Raw genomic sequence first — 18,889 nt, 5'->3', positions numbered from 1 at the left:
GGACTTGATGATCCTTATGGGTCCCTTCCAACTTGAGATATTCTGTGATTCTATGAAATTTAAAAAAAAAAAAAAAAAAAAAAGAAGAAAGAAAAGCTGGTATTTGAACCTCACTGGAATACAGCCTTTGTTCTGATTCTTCAGGTTTCCAAACAAAACGATAGTTTCCTGTTTTTAAGTGTTACTTTTAACTTTAATTTTCAGTGTTCTCACTTACTACTTAGATCTTTCATGCTAACAATGTTATTAATCTTTTTATGAGGGCTTGGGGGGAATTGATCAGGTAAGAGAAGTTGTGTAGTACATGATTGAATCAAGTGATCAGTCTGATACAATTACAACTTTGTTGTTAAATTCCTTATAATGCGTTTAATAAATTTGGCTTTAAGGAATGTGACTGTGTCTGAATACCTAATTGCTATTCAGATGCAAAGCTGAATATTAGCTTGAATTCCTGCTTGGATGTTCAAATCATTGTGGGGTTTTTGGCTTTGTTTGTTTGTTTGCTTGGGGTTTTTTTTTGTGTGTTTTGGGTTTTGTTTGGTTTGTTTTTGTTTGGTTGGTGTTTTTTTTTCTCTAATCTAGGATGAAACGGGTGCCTATTTAATAGACAGAGACCCAACCTACTTTGGGCCAGTGCTGAACTATCTCAGACATGGGAAGCTGGTTATTAACAAGGACCTGGCTGAGGAAGGTAAGATGTTACTAAATCTCCTGCTTTCTTGTCACTTGCTTATTATTTTCATTGCTTTTGAGTCACCAAAATTAACTTACAAGTAAATGGTAAATTTTAATCAGTGTAGCATTTCGATCTGTTTCAAGTGAAGCTGGTGGGTATCATGCAGTTATAGTATATGCTGTAATTTGAGTGTTTTGAGTATGATTCCTGACTTCACAACCCCCATCCCCAGTTAGAAAGAGAGCATAAATATTCAAATATGAGGAGAGATGCCCATTATTGTATAATCTTGTATCTTTTCTGCATGACTGTGTGAAATATTTGGATTCAAGCAAAAGAATACTGGCTGCAAAACAAGATTTAGAAAACGTAAAGCGAAGTAAGAATGCAGTTCTGGGTTGTTCAGATGTGTGGAATATGCTTTTGAAGAGTAAATTCTGACCCCAGCTTCTCCCTCCCTGTCCCAAACTGATGATCTACTTTACACTAATGGAGGATGACTGTTTTAAACCATGTAGTACTAAAACTGTATTAATAAGGTTTTGAAGAAATTGGACAAAGAGAAACACAGTCTAACAATACTAGCAGGAAATAGTGTGAAACATAATTTCCATGTGCATTGTTAAACACATAGTATGTGTGGAGAACAGGTAAGGCTTGAACATGTGAGTGGGAGCAGTCTGCAGTATACATCTTTAAGCTTTTGTTTCAGGGTCTGATATCTCAAACGACAGGAAGAAAAATTTTCTGCACGCTTGGAGCTGCAGAGCTTTCCAGAGGGATTGTTTTAATTTCTGTTTCGTATTCCAGCCTGAGGCAGGGGCTGAGCTGTGGTGATCAGTCGGTCTGCTATGGAATGGCATTTGTGCTCCCTTTTTTTTGTGTCCAGCCTCTCATTCTGTATGTGAAATGGCATCAGTTTTCTTCGGGGGTTTTTTAGGACAGTTTGTCAGAATGAGCTAAACTTTGAACTACATGTGCCTGAACAAAGCCAGAATTGTTAGGCTGGTAAACAAACTTTTACTAGGGCAAGAGAAATCATTTTCCATAGCCGTAGAGAAGATAATCTTAGGAATTGGTTGGGGTTTTGGCCTGGAATCATTGGTTACACTGTCTTTCCAAAAAATGTTCTCATACTAGGTGTACTGGAAGAGGCTGAATTCTACAATATCACATCACTAATAAAATTGGTAAAGGACAAAATAAGAGAAAGAGACAGCAAGATCTCACAGGTGAGGCTGTTTTCTAGTGTGGTTTTGATTATTTGTTCTATGGCAAGTAGTGGGTGGGTTCCATTTTTGTTTTCCTTAACTGCTCCTTTCCCCAGTAAGGTACTGCATGGCTTCCATCACTGGCTGAGCTGGAACTATTAGGATGCAAAGACTAATATTCTAAATCGCCAGTACCTGCTAGTCCGCTTACAAAGGACACAGACGTATGGTTCTAGTTCTTGTTCAAAAACAGAAAACATTCTAAAGAATTGATCAAAAATGTCTGGTAGTAGCAGAATTTGTCATAATATAATTTCTGGAAATAGTTATTTTAGAAAACAGCTTTTGCAGAATATATTTTTCTCATGTTTAAATACTCTGAATATGATGAGATTGCCTACCTACAGTACAACTGTTACTTATACTGTATGTTTATACAGTGTGTTTATACAGCATATGTACTGATGCTGTTCAGCTCCTGTGACACGCTTTTGTAGCAAAGTTAGTTTCTTTATTTGTAGTGCTATGTAGCTAAGAAGAATCTGCCTCTTCTCATAGCAGCTCATGATTATTTCTTCATGGAAGTGAATATGATAGGGGAATTGTTAAGTAAAGAAAGTATTCAAGTTTGTTCTTTAGCTCTGCCACTCTGGCCTTCCCTGATAACTGAGCGCTCATGGAGACATTACAAAATCATGTTGCAGATTTCTCTTGAAGTCGGGTTGTGGGATAGCAGAGTTGCTCTCATAGCATTTTCTAAAGGGTTTCAGCTGAAATGGTCCTACTTATTTGTTGCTCTGCATGGGAAACTTTGATAGGGAAATAAAAGACTTTTGAATATGGTCAGACATTCCATAAAGTTAGCCTCTGCAGAACCTCAGCCTTGATTTTGAATGATGTGGTTTGCTACCACATGGAATGATAGGTAAGTCTTAAGAATATTTTGTTGTAACTGTTAAGTAGCACTTTTAGTCCCTGAAACATTTGTTAAGCATTGAGTCTTCTGCAAGGTGATTCTGAACAGATGAGATTTCTTTTGAAAGGCGGAGTGTTCAAGGTGTTGTTGTTTACTGTTTCTAAAGAGGAAGGGCAACTTTAGACAAGTCACAAACACAGTGAAGTCCATGTTGTATTGAGCATCTTATGTTTCTTCTTGAAGGTGCCAGTCAAACATGTGTACAGGGTGCTGCAGTGCCAGGAAGAGGAACTCACTCAAATGGTTTCCACAATGTCCGATGGCTGGAAATTTGAACAGGTAAAAAAACCATACAGGATATAGTTACAAAGTCTTCTAAAAATTCCATTATGTGAAAGAGGAGTATAAAGTCAATTCTATGCATCTTTTTTAAGTCCAGTCATTTTCAGAAATTGGATAGATAAAGATACATAGTTAAGTTAAAATTTTATATTTGTATTATTGTCAGAGAACAACAAAATTGTAGCTTCCCAGGAGGTACATTGTGCTAACTTTCTATAAAAACATCTACATCATGTTTGAAGCTTAATTCTTCAGTGGTTACACACGAGCATTTGAAAGGTGAATAAATTAAAATTAACTACTACAAGTTTGTACAAATGGTAGGTCAGATATAAAGAGCTCTGAGTAAAAGAGATTAGCTTGGGAGATGAATGTTTGTCAGGCCCAAACAAGGGTTCTTCAGATAAAGGACGGATACACGTAGGAGGGTGAATGTAACCAGCATGAATGTGAAGCTGGATAGGTGTGAGCTACGTGAATGTTTTCATTCTTTGCCCTGCATAAAAGTCAGTTTGTGTGTACATTCAAGAATGTATTGTAAAATTGCAAGATCTCTGTTACCTTTGCTAATCTCTGTAGGTAAGAAACTAAGTGGCCGCTTCATCCTTCACATTTCTAACCTACCAGAATATTTAAACTGCATTGGAGCAAGGAATCTGTTAACTCTTGAGCGAGACACAAGTGCTCAGCTACCAGCACTTTTTGCAGCGTCTGGTGCCAGCTGTAGGAGAGGCTGGAGTAAGCACAAAGCTCTTGTCATGTGCAGTCTCACTCTAATAACACAACAAAACAACGTTTTAAAAAAGTATGGCACACAAAGGTAAAAGAGAATGTTCTGTTTATATTTGATGAAATGTGTAAGCTGCTGGTGTCATGGAGATGGCCATGATCAAATAAACTAAACCAGCACAGAAAAAGCTCCTTACGCTTCAGTCCTCTGGCTCAGGTGTTAGCAGGTCTGTTTAGCATGCCAGAAGCTGAATGTAAGTCCCTAGGAAAAGCTGTCATGTAATACACATGACTATTTCTTGACCAGTACATTGACAAAAATTTTTTTTACGCTCTTCATTGTCATGAGAAACTCGCTTTCATTACAAATACAGATTCTTTACTTTTTAACAGATTAAATGATACTATGGCTTTTACCTGTCCTAAAGCCTTGTATTCCTTGGGGATATTGTATTTGGGAGCGGTACTGCTGTGACAGTACAACTGCTGAAAAAAATATTACAATCTCTTTTAGAATTTAGAATCTTTTAGAACTGGAAAATTTCAAGTGGTTTTCTTAAACATTATGTCCTTGTTTCATCAGCTTTCTTTTTACATCTTCCGTCCCCCATGTTGCTTTCTCTTGGACGCCCAGTTTGAGGTACATAAACACAACAGCTGTATGGTCTCATAATACTCAGCTTCTCGTTACCTCAGACTAGTCCATCCTCTCTTTTGGTTGTATTGCAGACCTGCTTTTAGCAGACACCATTCATGTGAAACATGATTAGAATATTCTGTATAATCTAAACAGTTTTATTGTTAGGATCTGACAACACTGTAGCATTTTGGTAACTTTTTATCTTTTCTAAACCTGTGTTGCTCAGCAGCATGCTTCCTTCAGAAGCAGACTTTGGGGTGGCACCTACCACACTTCGTACATATTATCATTGGTGGGGTAGAAATCATCAGCTTTTTCAGAGGCGTAATATTACTATGGGTTGAGAGTCCTTGTGCTCTGTGCCACATATAGTATCTTTTAGTGGTTGGTTTTGGTCAGAAATATGTCTTTCCCCTTAACATTTCAAAATTTTCTTGTAAAATACAATTGGATGTGGTGATTAAATAGGACTGGAGGATGTTAATCTTCTGGTGCACTTAGGTGGATGTAATGATGCACTTTTACAAAGAGTAGGAGTGAAAGTGCTGCTAGGATACTGCAGTCATGTATCAGTCCAAGTTCAAAAATTACTGGCAATAGTTGTGCTGCCCCACTTTTGTGATTTCAGTGGGTTATTTTGTAGATGATCTTTTACTTCAATTGTTACCTTTTCAGGCAATCAGAAAAAAACAATGTTTTGGCAATACTGCACAAAGAGAAACTTTGGGCTTTACAAAGTTGCTTCATACAAAGGCTTTAGATGCCAGTCATGTAAATTTTAATGCTGAGTGTAACCTGAGTGTTGCACCATAGTGCTGTCTTAAATACATTTACTGTATAGAAGGATGGTATTTAGCTGCTGCCTTCAAAATGATTCACATAACAACAACAGGATAAAAAAAGTAATAATTCATTCTTCATGAGCCTTCTCATCAATAGTAATCTCCAGTTTACTCAAATAGGCAATTTTTTTCTGGTTGTTCACACTTAATTTAAAGTTCTGATCTTTCTTAAGTGCACTGACAGGCTATGCTTTAAATTAAATGAGCTAGGAATTACCATGCATTATTAAGTTAAAATAATTTTTGTAATAAGAAGTTGAGAAATTCAGCTGTGGTTTTGAACTTCTGAGTTATTAGAAATTTGGCAAGTGTGAACAGAGTTCTTGGTACTGATTTTTATGGGAACAAGACAGACAGCTTTTTCCACTCCAGGTATTTTCTTGGATCTTCTGTAAATTACATCTTCTAAAACCAATTTAGAGCACCAAACTTTTTTCCTCCAGTTGACTTCATATGTTTCCTGAGCTGTATTTTATCAATATCTGGAACAAGATTAAGCTCTTTCATACCCAGCCTTGAGATATATATATATCAGCTTTATATAACACCTTCCAGTCTTATATCCACGTTACCTTCTGCAACATGGCAACTATGACAGGAAAATAATGCTCACTTTCATAATGCACCAAACTGTTTATGTTTTACAGAGTAGTTGGCTACACCACAGTGATGTGGGGAGTTTTCTGACTTATCAGTAGTTCTTAACTTCCCTTGAAATTGCAAAGGGCTTTGCAACTGCCTCCATAAATTTGAAGTATGTTGAAATTAAAGTTGTACCTTGATAGCAACCTGTTCTAGTGGCAAGTAAATGTTACCTGAACGTTTCAGCTCATCTGTTATTTGTATGATTTGGACAACAGTATGTGCTTCAGCTTTACAAAGGTTTCTTTTTGTGTTTTGCTTTGATTGGTTATTTCAGCTTGTCAGTATAGGTTCCCAGTACAGCTGTGGCCGGGCCCAGCAGTCAGAGTATCTGCTCATAGTGTCACGGGAAGTGAAAGGGGAAGAGAGATGCTTCCAGAAATGCTGCAGTGAGGTGTGTCACACCTTTCTTTTTGCCCTCACACTGATATGCTTGGCCTCCTTGCGTTTCTGCTGCTTTCAAATCATTCCACTTTATTCCTGGATGTACAGCACATAGTAATTTGTGTGTATTTGTGACTAGCTTTTATTCACAGTATTTCATTATACATTATGAATGTTTATATTGTAAAAATAATAAAACAGCAATCAACAAACCCACCCACCCCCAGTTACTTAGTTAAGGGTTTTCCTTAAGAAAAGTTCTTACTTTCTCAATAGGTGACTTTTCCTTAAATCTTCCTCCAAAGTTAGCAGCCTTTGATCCAAACATTAGGAGCCCTGTAAACAAAGCTTCGAGTTCACTGGGTTCAGAAAGGGACATTTCTTTGTTAATCATTGCCCCAGTTCGAGTGTATTTCATCCACCTAATAGCCAGTTTTATTCTGAGTTCAAACCCTTTATTTCTGCTAACTCAGAAGTTAACCGCTCTTTTAGGCAGATGAAATATTTTTAAACTGGAACATCAAATAACAGAATTTTTCAGAAATAAAATGTGGAAGAATGAGGGGAGAACAAAACCAGCAGTTTTAAATCTTGTCTCAAGTGGGAAGAAAGTCCGGGGGGGCGGGGGGGGGTTGGCTTTATTTTTTGTTGTTTTGGGTTTTTCCCCCCTTGGGAAATTTCCTCAAAACCCAAATGAAGGATCATAGCTTCACTTACTGGCTTTTTGGGTTGTCTCATCTTTCCCCTCACCCTCAGGTCACGGCTTTTTAAATTGCTGTGTTACTTCCCAGTGTTGAAGAGTCTGGGAGGGATTTTTTGCTAACAAGTAACATTGGAGGCAGTTTCCAGTTCTTTAAGTAGCTGTGCTCTGTTTTGAAGTGTCATATATGAATTGATTTGGGAACCTGGTGTTCTGTGGTATTTTTCATTAGTAAAATACTCTGAGTACTTGTTCTTTTCCTTGCTATATGTATGCTCACTCAGTCTGAAAGATCTGTATAACGTCATGAAGGTAACATGACAGTAAAGTGGCTTGATATGAGCCGAATCTTGCCTATGAGTTCACATGGGCACTTAGCCATGCAATTCCAGATTTTAAACCTGGAATGTTGCCTAGTTGTATTCCAGAATCTGCTTTCAATGTACCAACAATGTAACTGTTTCTTAAAGTTGTATAGGTAACATTCAAAATGTGGAATTAATGCACTGGGTTTGCAGACTTTCTGGAACCGAGTAGGAAATGTGACCTGTTGTTAAGGATGTGTAGGGTGCAGGCAGCATGATGTTATTCATGCGCTGATGTCCTAGGTAGTTGAAAGTAAAATTCAGCATAATTAAATGGGAGATGAGGAAAGGCGGGTATAAAATTTAAAAAAAAAAAAAAACACAAAAAAAAACCCACAAAAAAAAACAACTGGAAGGGAATTATTTTCCTTCCTCCTCAATTTGATGTCTGACAATTGCATTAAGAGACCTGAAATAAATATGCTAAATATGCTTGTGATCCTGGTTTCACTCTTCAGTGCTCAGCTTAACAACTGATGTGTATGTATCTCTATAGCCTTTTGCAAATCCTTTGAGAAGGCAGCAGAATGAACTCTAAAAGCCATAGCGGCATTCTTACATGCATATAACCTGTGTAAAAAAAAATGAGGAGAGGACTTTCTTTTTTTCTATCTAAAACCAAGAAAAAGACAAACTTTCTAGTGTACAAGGAATTCACCATGTCTGAAAAAGAACTAATATTCAAATATAAGAATATTTGAATAGAATTTGAGAATAATTGTTATGAACTTTACTTGATTTTGAGAATCAGACCATCACACAAAGAGAAGGAAGTTGGTAGTCATGAAGTAGAAGAGTTAGTTAATATGAGTAACTCCAGTGAGAAGCCAAGAAAGACAGGGATGCAGTTTGTGCAAGTTGGAGTGGTTATCTGTGATGGTAATACTATTGCTAATTTGTCCTGCAAATGTACTGTATAGATTCTGAATCAATATTGTTAAACTAGTATAGCAAATCTGCATAGGCAGGTTATGGAAATAGCAGCCAATTTTGAGATCTCTCTCAATTCAGTTAGGCGTGAAATTTGTTCACTTCAAAACCAACATTCCTAGAAGTGATGCACCAACCATTTTGCCTATTCATAGGGATATTTTTAGGTGTACAGTCATTGATTCAAGACAGGAAGCGATTCATATATTTTGCTGCCATTGAGTAACTTGATGCAGGAATCATTTGACCTGTTCTCTCAGCTATACTACTTTTATCATCTGTTTTTCTTAAATAGTCTATTTTGAAATTTTTGAAATTGAAAGTTATACTCTCACAGAGCTGCAGACTTAGGAAAAGTTTCTCAGAAAGTTACCTCATTGTTGTCCCTGAAATCATTCTTAAATCTTTCCTCTTTGAAAAAAACGCCTAACCATAGCTAGGCATCAGGTAGTCACCATCCACTTTATGTATGCCAGACTGTTTGTGGTTTTTAACTTTGCTCTATTTGATTGTCAGCTTTTATCTTACTTAGAAGTTCAATCTTTATGAGACAGGAACTTCCCTGTTATTTCTTAAGTCTTTTCAGGAAAATCCTGACCTGTACTGGCACATAAAGTAATATAATGCAAATAAATATATTTCTGTTGATCTAATTATGATGATAATGATTGTAATAATAATTAATATTAGTAATAATTAATTATGATAATAATAATACTTCTTTCCATTCCTGTCTTTTTTTAGTTACAGCTGACAGCCTACTAGTGTCAGCACCCTTATTCAGTGCAGTGAATGGATCATGATCTAATAAATTTTCTGTGATAAGTAACATTGTCATTTTCCTGTGCTTGGTTATGACACTGTTGGTGCTCCTGGACGCTCAGGCAGGATCACACTGCTTTAATAAGGAGTGTAATGAAACAGGTCATGGAAGGAAAAAAAACGTGAGGAGAAATACATACACCCATGTATATAAATTTGTATAGAATCAGAAAAATCTACAAAATTCAGAGTTTCAAAATGTTCTTTTTTTCCTCCTTAAGTTCTTGGTCACTAAAACTCCCTACTGGTTAAGCCCCATGAGCCAAAAAGAGTTTGTCCTTTCCAGAAGTCTGAGAAACAGTAGGCTGGATAATCTGATATCCTTTTCCTGTGCATTGTAATGCATGTTTTGCAGACCTCAGATTACTCTGATTTGTTGTAGGTTCTTTTTTTGGGGGGATGGGGAGGCATGGCAGGGACAGACAGACATGGGGTCAGGGAGTTTAGCAATTCCTTCCAGTTTATCAGCATCCTTCTTAAAGTGTTGCCACCAACACTGGGAACAGTGGGGTGACTTTTGGAATACAAGTGCTAAAATATTACTTTATTTCTGATCAGACTTTCAGACACAACAGTTCAGTTCTAATCTGCAATAATTTTCCATGGTTTCTTTTTCTTCCATCACCCTTATTACTGCTGATTCTTCGCAAAAAGCTACAATGAAGTTTCTAGCATGCTATTGATACTATGCCAATAATACATTCTTAGTTGCACGTATGTGGAACTGCTTACAAGAGTTATCACATGTTGGAGTTTCAAAGAACTTGTGTTTAATGTTGCAAGAGTGACTATCTTGAAATGCACCAGCTGAGTAGTAATGGCAAAAAGTCATCCAGATGTTTTGCAGTCAGCTAAATTGATAGTGCTATCCAACTGGCTAATAAGTAATTGGTCTGCCACATCTCCTAGAAAGACATAGGTGCAAAAGGTCAGCTTTTTTAGATTATGAAGCATTAGTGAGGGATGTGAGCAGCTATCAGCTGAGGACCTATCAACCTTCTTGGACTAGGATTGATGGTTTGGGTCTTGTAGCATATCAACTTTCAGAGAGGTAATTTATTTATTTTGACTGTCAATGAGTAAAGAATTCTATTTCCTTCTGGTAGTTGTTATCATAGCTTATCTGATATCAGATTCTTGCCATTTTGCAAGAAGAAAAGTTGGCTGTATACTAAATCAAAATTATTCTTCAAACTTCTCTTCAGAGAAGGTAGATTGTGTGGCTTTATTTAAACATGTATCCAGCTTTTTGAATGTTTTCTAGCCTTTAAGTAGGTTAAAATTACTGTTTAAAGTAGTCCTACATTTTATCTCAGTAATTGAAGCAGTTACTGTATTTGAATTATATGGTTTGTAATTGCTATATAATATATAGGATAAACTTTACACCACTTCAGCAGACTTAGAGGCAGCTTAACTGCTTTTCTTCTGAAAATTTGTGCATGATGTTTTTTGCTGATAGGGAAGAGAATCAACAAATCTCTCTATATGAAGTAAGTCTGGGTTGATTTTCCAGCTTTTCAGTGGACTTTCTTAGCCCATTTTGTGCAATTAAGCAACTAGTTACTTTTTGGGGTTTATGATTCTATGTTATACAAACATGCTATGGTGCAGACTACAGAGTATCCCTTGTGAAAGATTAATAGACTTAATGTCTCAAGATAAACGGTGTCTTTGTATTCCAGTGAGGATGTATTGGTGCTTCTAAAAAAACTGGGAGTTTGTATCTTCGTTACATGTTTTTTGTGGAAAAAACATCTTTATCGCATTCATTTTTGATCTGCCTGTGTTCATTACTGACTATGTATGCATTTTGCAAAATTAGAGTGATGTTAGGAGTGGAGGAGGGAGGGAAATGCTTCTGGTGATCACACCCAGACAGTGTAGTTAAAGTAGGCAGGTTGAGAGCACTGAATTCTGATTGCCAGTACTGTTCATTGGACGCTGAGCCTTGTATGCTGTAATACCATCAGGGTCCAAAAACTTTGACATTGCCTAGGCCTGGCATCAGGTTGGTTCATTGTGCAGACATACTGCCTGCTGCTCTTTGTCTGTGGAGGTGCTTGCTTGGCTGTCTTACCACAGTGCTGGAACATCTGCACATCTCTCCTCTCTCCTTAAAAGTACTATGAGGCTTTATTTTCTCCCGACAGTGCTATATGGAAGCTGTGTTTAACTTTGGTGTATTTCCACTTTTGTTGGGGGAATAATCTTATCACTGAAGTACGGGTTCTGAACCAAGATTTCATCTTGGCTGCATCTTCCCTGCTTTAAAAAGGCTTTTACTCTGTTTGGTGCTCTGCTAGACTAATGACAGTACAGAGTTTGGATTTAGACAGGTAACTATGGTGTTGCAAATGCTGTTGCCCTAAAAAACAAGTGAATCCATTTCTATGGGGCCATTACCAGGATATTTTAATGATATAAGTAAGAGAGATTGGGGAATAGGACAGCCTGATAATGTGTGGTGACTTGGTAGGTAGATTTACTATAGTTTTGGTAATAACATGTAGATAGAGTGTACCTGTGCAATAGGTTGATTTTTAGGGCTTTGATCTGTGTCAATAGTAATAGCCCCATACATTATCTTGTCAGACTTTTGAAGTAAACCTTTAAAATATGTGAACCAGCTACATCTGAATTGATTCAGACTTGGAAAGACAGGCTATGTAAAGCTTCTAGCATTAGTAAGTGTGTAAGGTAAGACAAGTTACATGAAATTTCTGCCATTTGATAAATGTACTGATGATCGTACTGATGTTGAGTGTATCCTTCTTTCTCAGTAAATTGTCATTTATGATTCAATACTGAGACTTGTAGAAGCTTGTAAATACATCATGTCTCATTATACATGGCTTCTGCTTGTAGTGCTTCCTTAACTTCCCTGTAGCAGTAGGTATGAGCTTCAGATGTTAAGCTTGGTGTCCCACCATGCTGTGTCTTGCTCTTTTCCAATCAAATGAAAATTTTGTCTTTGTCTACTCAAACTGTGCTTTAATAGAAGTACCATTGCTCTAGGTAAGGTGGTGGGTATCCCTTCAGGCTAAAGTGTTTCCTGCATGCATCCATTTACATGTTAAATCATGCCACATTTAAGATACCACATACAAACTTTTTAAAAATTAACTTTGGAGGATGGGAAAGTTTCCAGTAAATAACAGAAACAGGGAACAGGCTACTTCTCTACTGGCCTGCCTCTGTAGCCTTTTCTTTCACGGTATAATCATAACCGTAAATCATTAATTATGTAAATGTTTAAAAAGAAAAACTATGTTTATCTCATCATCAGAGTGTCAGTGTATTTGTCAACATCAAAATGTGTTTGCATTGAAGTGGAGAATCATGCTTCAGGCACAACCAACAGTCTGAAGGTTGAGGAGTGTTTGTACTAATGACAAGTATTTATGGAATTTTTTTAATGTGGAAATGCGATTGACTTTTTTTTGTTTTTTCTCCCCCCATCTTTCAGCTGGTCAGTATTGGTTCATCCTATAACTATGGCAATGAAGATCAGGCTGAGTTTCTGTGTGTTGTCTCAAAGGAATTGCATAACACTCCCTATGGCACAACCAGTGAACCCAGTGAAAAAGCAAAGGTAATTTACTAAACGTTGGACTGAAGAAATGGTGTCAAATTGGGTGGGCTTCACTAAGTTGTGCTAGGCCTACCTTTGTTCTGGACCATTATTTAATTGCCTTTTTTCCCTTTCACTTATGATTAATAATGGTTCCCTGTCCATTGTATGAGAGACTGTAAATGGTACAGCCACCTTGCATTTCTTATACCAAATGGGTTCTCTACATGCAATACTCTGTACTGTTCCTGATACCTGTCCTATTTTTTTGAGTATTGGCAAATGTTTGGTGTTACAGCTGAGAATCTAGGTTTTGTTTCTGATGCATTTGAATGGTTCCTTATTCTGCCACTGTTCAGTCAAAACCTGTTTTTCTTGCTTGAGTTCAGCTGAAGAAGTCTTACCATCAGGAATGGAGGTTGTAATATGCTGTCTCTGAAAAACATACCCATGCAATATGTTATAAAATGAAGGTATTTGTTAGGTTAATATTTTCAGGTTTCTACCTGGTTCTCTACTTTTCTGTAACTGGCTTTATAAAAAGATTGTAATGGGCACAATATCTTAGCATTTTACTTGGTTGTCTTTCAGAGTTTGTACAAGGGAAAATGTAAATACACAACTGAATAGTAGTAAGGCAGACTGCTTATGTACTTAAGTGTAGTCTTATCTTCAGTGCATATTGAACAGTTTTTATCATTGTATCTACTTTGTATGAGGAGGCGACTACAGACGACTGGATACTTCTGTAGTTGGCTTAAAAGCTTTTGATTTAGTATATGTAGATGGAAAGCAATTGGTAAAACATCAAAGATTCCATTTTCAAGAATCTCCTTCAATGAAATTTTTTTAATAGTGCTAAGAATTGATCTGGGTCTTGGCACTGAGGCCTCAAATAGGTAAAACTTCACTGCTTTCTGTGCCTTGTCACTTGGTTATCCAGCTACACATATGGAGACATTTATGTAAATTGCGCTATAAAAACGCTCCAAACTTTCTTTTGGATTCTTATTGAAATGATTAATTTATGCTAATGGTTGAGATAAAACTTCCAAAGAGCTGTAAGGCATTAATGTAGTCAAGGGTAAACAGTAAACCTGGGAAAGCCACACTCACTCTTTCCAAAACCCTAGTCAAGGTCTGCTTTTGCCAGAGTGCTTCAGAAAAACTTTAGCAGTAGACAAGTTAAAGAAGTGTGTGGTAATAATTTAGGGCTGAGATATGTACCTGAAATAAAACATGGAATTCTAGAACCTAATAAACATTTTCATAAGGAATGGTAGTACATCTTCAGGCAACTTCATAAGTTGCCAGAGTTACACTGCATCCTTAATGTAAAAGAAAATATGGACCAAATGAAACTATTAAATCCTAAATACAAAAGTTCACTGTGCAGTACAGCTCTGTAGATTCAGTCACTCTGAGAGAAGCAGAATCATTGAAGTGCTTCTTTGTCGTTGTTTCAGAGAAGAGAGCACAGCGTAATTTGACCAGGGTGATGAATAATAATTACTTTATTTTTGGTTGGAGTTTTAAACAGTCAGTCTTTCTGCCCTGGAAGAATTGAGCTGTTGCTAGTAATTAATGACAATACTTGGAGAATTATTTTTTATATATTGTGTTTCTAATATGTAAAAAAAAAATTGATCTATATTGTGCCTGGAAAAAAAAAAAAAGAAAAAAAAAACTTTTTGCTGAGAAGTTTCTGACAGCTGTGTTCAGGAATCTTGACTGGATAGACCTTGGGAGCTCTTGTCTCAATATTTCCCTCTTAGCCAATGTTAATCCTCTAGTCTGCAATCTGTTCATTAGTGTCAGAGTTGGTCTTTGTGAAGTTCATATGATTGAAAATCTGGTATCCAGTGATATATACAGAACGTATTCATGTACTGGCACTGACTTCTAGAAGCCATGAGAAAGTCTTCCTATCACTTTTACAGGAAGTTAGGTTAGAGAAGACAAAAATCTACCAGTATGTAATTTTTATTGACAAGCACTTCAATTTTAATTTATAATACTGGACTTTCAGAACAGGAAAAAACACTTTCTGATAGCCCATTTAATCAAGCTTCACCTTCATTCCTTCTTAAGAGATTTTTTTTCTTGTGTTTTCTTTTTTTGGAAAACAATGTGCATAGTAAGTTAGTAGTTGACTTCCACATAACCTTCTAATACAGCTAAGCAAAAGAGGTTAACGGCATTGGGGACATTGACTTAAATGGTTCCAGTGGCTTTAACTGGTAAGCATGGCACTACTGAAAGATAACCTGTATTCACATGAGCATTCTTCCCTTTTATACCACTTTATTGATCTGTCACTCTTGGGACAAATGACCAAAGCTTATTCATAACATCTGCATCCAGAGTTAGATTCTCAAGTGCTATCCTTTCCCATCCATGGTGAAGAGTTACATGGATTTAAAGTACCAGCTTTGCAGTTTTATTTAAATTTTCTCTATACTTCTGGTCCCTATTGTTTTGTTGCATGGCACTGTTGACTTCTATCTGCTGATTTTAGGACATTTGAAAAAGGAAATTTTAATGAAATCTGTAATGTTCCTCATTGAAATTCCTTGCTGTCATACTTTCTTACAAAGAGAGGGAGTCCCAGATAAAAGTAAATAAATGTCGTTCCCAGATGCTTCAAGTATAAATGGACTGTACTTTGTTGCAGCTCTGACTCACTTGCAATCTCTTCTTTTCCCTTCCTTTCTCTATACTTGCTGCATGCTGCATGCCACTCAGAGTGAGGATGAAGAAACGGATTACGATATGAATGACTCAGATTAAGTGTAAATGTCATGGTGAGCACTAGCTGCCCTAGGATTTTACCCAGATGCTTTTCTGCCCCATCCAATTCCTACCCCCAGTAGTGGTGCCCTTTGGCTAGCCCTGGTGGTGTGTGTGTTTGTGGTTATAGTTGTGGCACGGTTAGCAAAGGTAGTTTTCCTGTTCTGGATATTATTTCTTCAACAGAATAATTAGTGTTACTGTTACAAGCTGTATTGTGATTGGTTCCTTTGAACCAATCTCTTTGCTGAGAAGGAGAGCTCTTCATGTAGATTCCAGGGTCAGAATTGCTTTTCATTTTTATTTTCCATGCACCAGCTTTTCTGTTCAAATGTTGGGGTTTTTTACATGTTGGGTCATCTGATACAAACTTACAGTATACATTTCTGGTAAATGTCTGATTTGGCAAAAAGTTAGTGAACTTGACTGAAGTGCAACATAGTCAAAAGATGGTCTTCTGATAATTTTGGAACTGACAACTTTTGAATCAAGACTTGGCAAATATAAGTAAATATTGTGATCTTGGTGCTACAGTTATATTTGTCATAGGAAACAACTCTCTCTGAGGAGGGATCAGGTCCTTTCCACTCTAGTATGACATCTTATTGAAGTCACAAGTGGGAGAACACAAAGTTGCATCACAAAGAACAACTGTTCCAACCTTTTCCTGATGTGTCTGCAAGCACTGCTCATATTTATTCTACTATCCAATTTCTAGAAGGTAACTTATCATTGAATATTCGGTGATACAGTGTGCGGGTAGTCATTTGAGCCTGTATAAATTGAAGATACTTACCATTGCATGAGATGGAACTCCAGCTTCTCATGTATACACCTGAACTTTTTAGTTGTAAAACAACCTTACACTTCTTCTTTCTCAAGTGTTGCTTCCACATGGCTGAAGAAGAACCTATTTTATTTTCTTAACTGATGCTAACAGAAACTACTGCTCAGGTAGAATAAGGTATTTTGCCAAGTCTTCAGGAATGGCTGTAAGGAGTGGATCAGATCTGAAGCTTTTTTGAAAAAAATAAACTGGCACTGTGCTGGTATTGAAAGCAAGCTTCTTAAGCTGCCTGAGAGACAAACAGTCCTTAAAACGCTATTCTATATGCACCAGATTTATTTTGAGTGGGAGGAAATAGTTATTCTGTTCTGCTTCCCTAAGAAGCAGTCACACTCGGGGCCCCTACGATATGAGAGTTCATTCAACATGGTTTAGAGTTTGTCAACTTTGGATGTGGTGCACCTGGAGCAAAAATGGAACTGAAACATGAAAATAAAGAATCTTTTTGTCAGATCTGCACTAGGGTCAGGTCAGTCCCCAGTATCAGTACAGACCAGGTGATGAATGGATTGAGAGCAGCACTGCAGAGAAGGACTTCAGGATATTGGTGGGTAAAAAAACTGGATATGAGCCAGCAACATAAACTTGTAGCCCAGAAAGCCAATTATCTGGGACTGCATCACCAGCAGCATGGCCAGCAGGTCAAGGGAGGTGATTCTTCCCCTCTACTCTGCTCTGGTGAGACCCCCACCTGCAGCACGGTGTCCAGCTCTGGGGTCCCCAGCACAAGAAAGACATGTTAAAGTGGGTCCAGAGGAGGGACACAAAAATGGTCTGAGGACTGGAGCACCTCTGCAATGAAAACAGGCTGAGAGAGTTAGAATTGTTTGGCCTGGAGAAGATAAGGCTCCAGGGAGACCTTATTGCGGCCTTCCAATGCTTAAAAGGGGCTTATAAGAAAGATGGAGAAAGACATTTTACCAGGGCCTGTAGTGACAAGACAAAGGGCAATGTTTTTAAACCGAAAGAGGGTAGATTCAGATTGGGTATAATGACAGAATCTTTACTGTGAGGGTGGTGAGGCACAGGAACAGGTTGCCCAGGGAAGGTGTGGATGCCCCATCCCTGGAAGTGTTCAAGGTTGGGTTGGGGCGGGGGGAGCTTTGAGCATCATTTCAAGCATTTCACCTTGTGAAAGATGTCCCTGCCCATGGATGAAGGGGTTGAACTAGATGATCTTTAAAGGTTCCTTCCAACCCAAACCATTTGGTGATTCTCTATTCTAAAGTGTGCAGACAGAGGAGCATTATCAGTGAAGTCACCTGTTTAGCTAGTAAAGCACGTTCTCAAATGAAAACTTCGTCTGTGCCTGGTTCTGCTCCAGACATACTCCTCAATCCTAGCTATTAACAGTTTGTGAGAAGACCTGACATAACTGTTTCAAATTTTATTGACCTCTATTAGTGTTGAGCTGTCTTCTTTTGACAGTTTTGCTCAGTAAGCCACCAAAGTTTTTAGGAATAGTCTTATTACAGGGCTTTTCAGGAAAAAAAAGGAGGAATTTTGAATTGTAGAACAGAGTCAAGTCACCATTTCAATATTTAGTAAGTACGTACAATTTTGATACAATTCCTGATAATTGGAATTCATTTTCTTCTTTTGACAAAGTCACTGTCCGTGACTAGTACTCTTTCACACAGTTTCTGAGCAGAGGTGGATGGAACACCTCTCATGGGAGCTTGCTGATTGGAAATCATTTCCCCTTTAGTAAAGGTAGGGGTTACAGAAGAATTACCAAGAAAACTGTGTTAAAATATTGCCTGATCTGATAGAATTTTCTGCTTTACATTGGGTTTACTGGCTCAGTGAAGTGTGCAAAGTTCAGCATCCAGATCTGGCTTAGCTTTATCTTATTGTATGTATTCTTGAAGCTACAGAAAATAGTTCTAACTCTTAATCTTAGAAGTACTTTTTGTCTTCTATGAGAGAATAAACTCAGATGTTTCATTTTAAATTGAAAAGATTCACGGAATTAATAGATCCAGTATTCTCACTGCAGAGGTGCTTGTTTCAGCCATACTTTTCTCTGTTGGAGATTGTTTCACTTACGTGTTGGCTGCGTCAGACCATTACCCACTGTCGGGACATCTACTCCAGCACTTTGTTCTCAGCTGTGAGCAACAGCAGCTACTTGAGGAAAGTATTTTAAGTATGAAGCATATTTATAAAATTAACTCTTGATATATTTCCCCACCTTCCAGTAAGTCTCAGTTTAGGAATTTTGCCTTCAAGCCTGCATCCAGATCATTGTATGAAAGCTACAGTGACACTATGATGCCGTGAGCAGGTATCAGTGACCCTGTGTTCTGTAAGTTTGTCTGATGCCTTTTGGATGTATTATACCAGCAGCTGCTGAGCAATTTTCAGGGCCTGGCGTTTCCTCACAGAATTCACTTACATCTTTCCTACAGTTTCATATGAAATGCTTTTTGCTTAGTACACATAGTAAATTATCTTAATGGAATACACAATGTTT

General features: G+C 37.5%; 1 protein-coding gene across 5 annotated transcripts in view; it reads left to right on the top strand.

The window, feature by feature from the left end:
- LOC119147095 (BTB/POZ domain-containing protein KCTD5) overlaps positions 1-18,889 on the top strand; it is a 37,146-nt gene that overhangs the window by 9,711 nt on the left and 8,546 nt on the right. For 2 of the 5 annotated variants that reach the window (XM_037385641.1, XM_037385640.1), the window contains exons 2-6: positions 586-694; positions 1,820-1,911; positions 3,050-3,145; positions 6,279-6,395; positions 12,672-12,797. In XM_037385641.1, coding sequence (XP_037241538.1) covers positions 586-694; positions 1,820-1,911; positions 3,050-3,145; positions 6,279-6,395; positions 12,672-12,797 — 540 coding nt within the window. Of the gene's footprint in view, positions 1-585; positions 695-1,819; positions 1,912-3,049; positions 3,146-6,278; positions 6,396-12,671; positions 12,798-15,521; positions 15,581-18,889 lie in introns of all 5 variants that reach the window. The other 3 variants (XM_037385639.1, XM_037385642.1, XM_037385643.1) reach the window with 3 other exon arrangements.

Source organism: Falco rusticolus, chromosome 4, assembly GCF_015220075.1.
Source record: "Falco rusticolus isolate bFalRus1 chromosome 4, bFalRus1.pri, whole genome shotgun sequence".
Taxonomy (NCBI): Eukaryota; Metazoa; Chordata; class Aves; order Falconiformes; family Falconidae; genus Falco; species Falco rusticolus.
The sequence above is the reverse complement of the archived record's forward strand: the minus strand, read 5'-3'. Positions and strand labels throughout refer to the sequence as shown.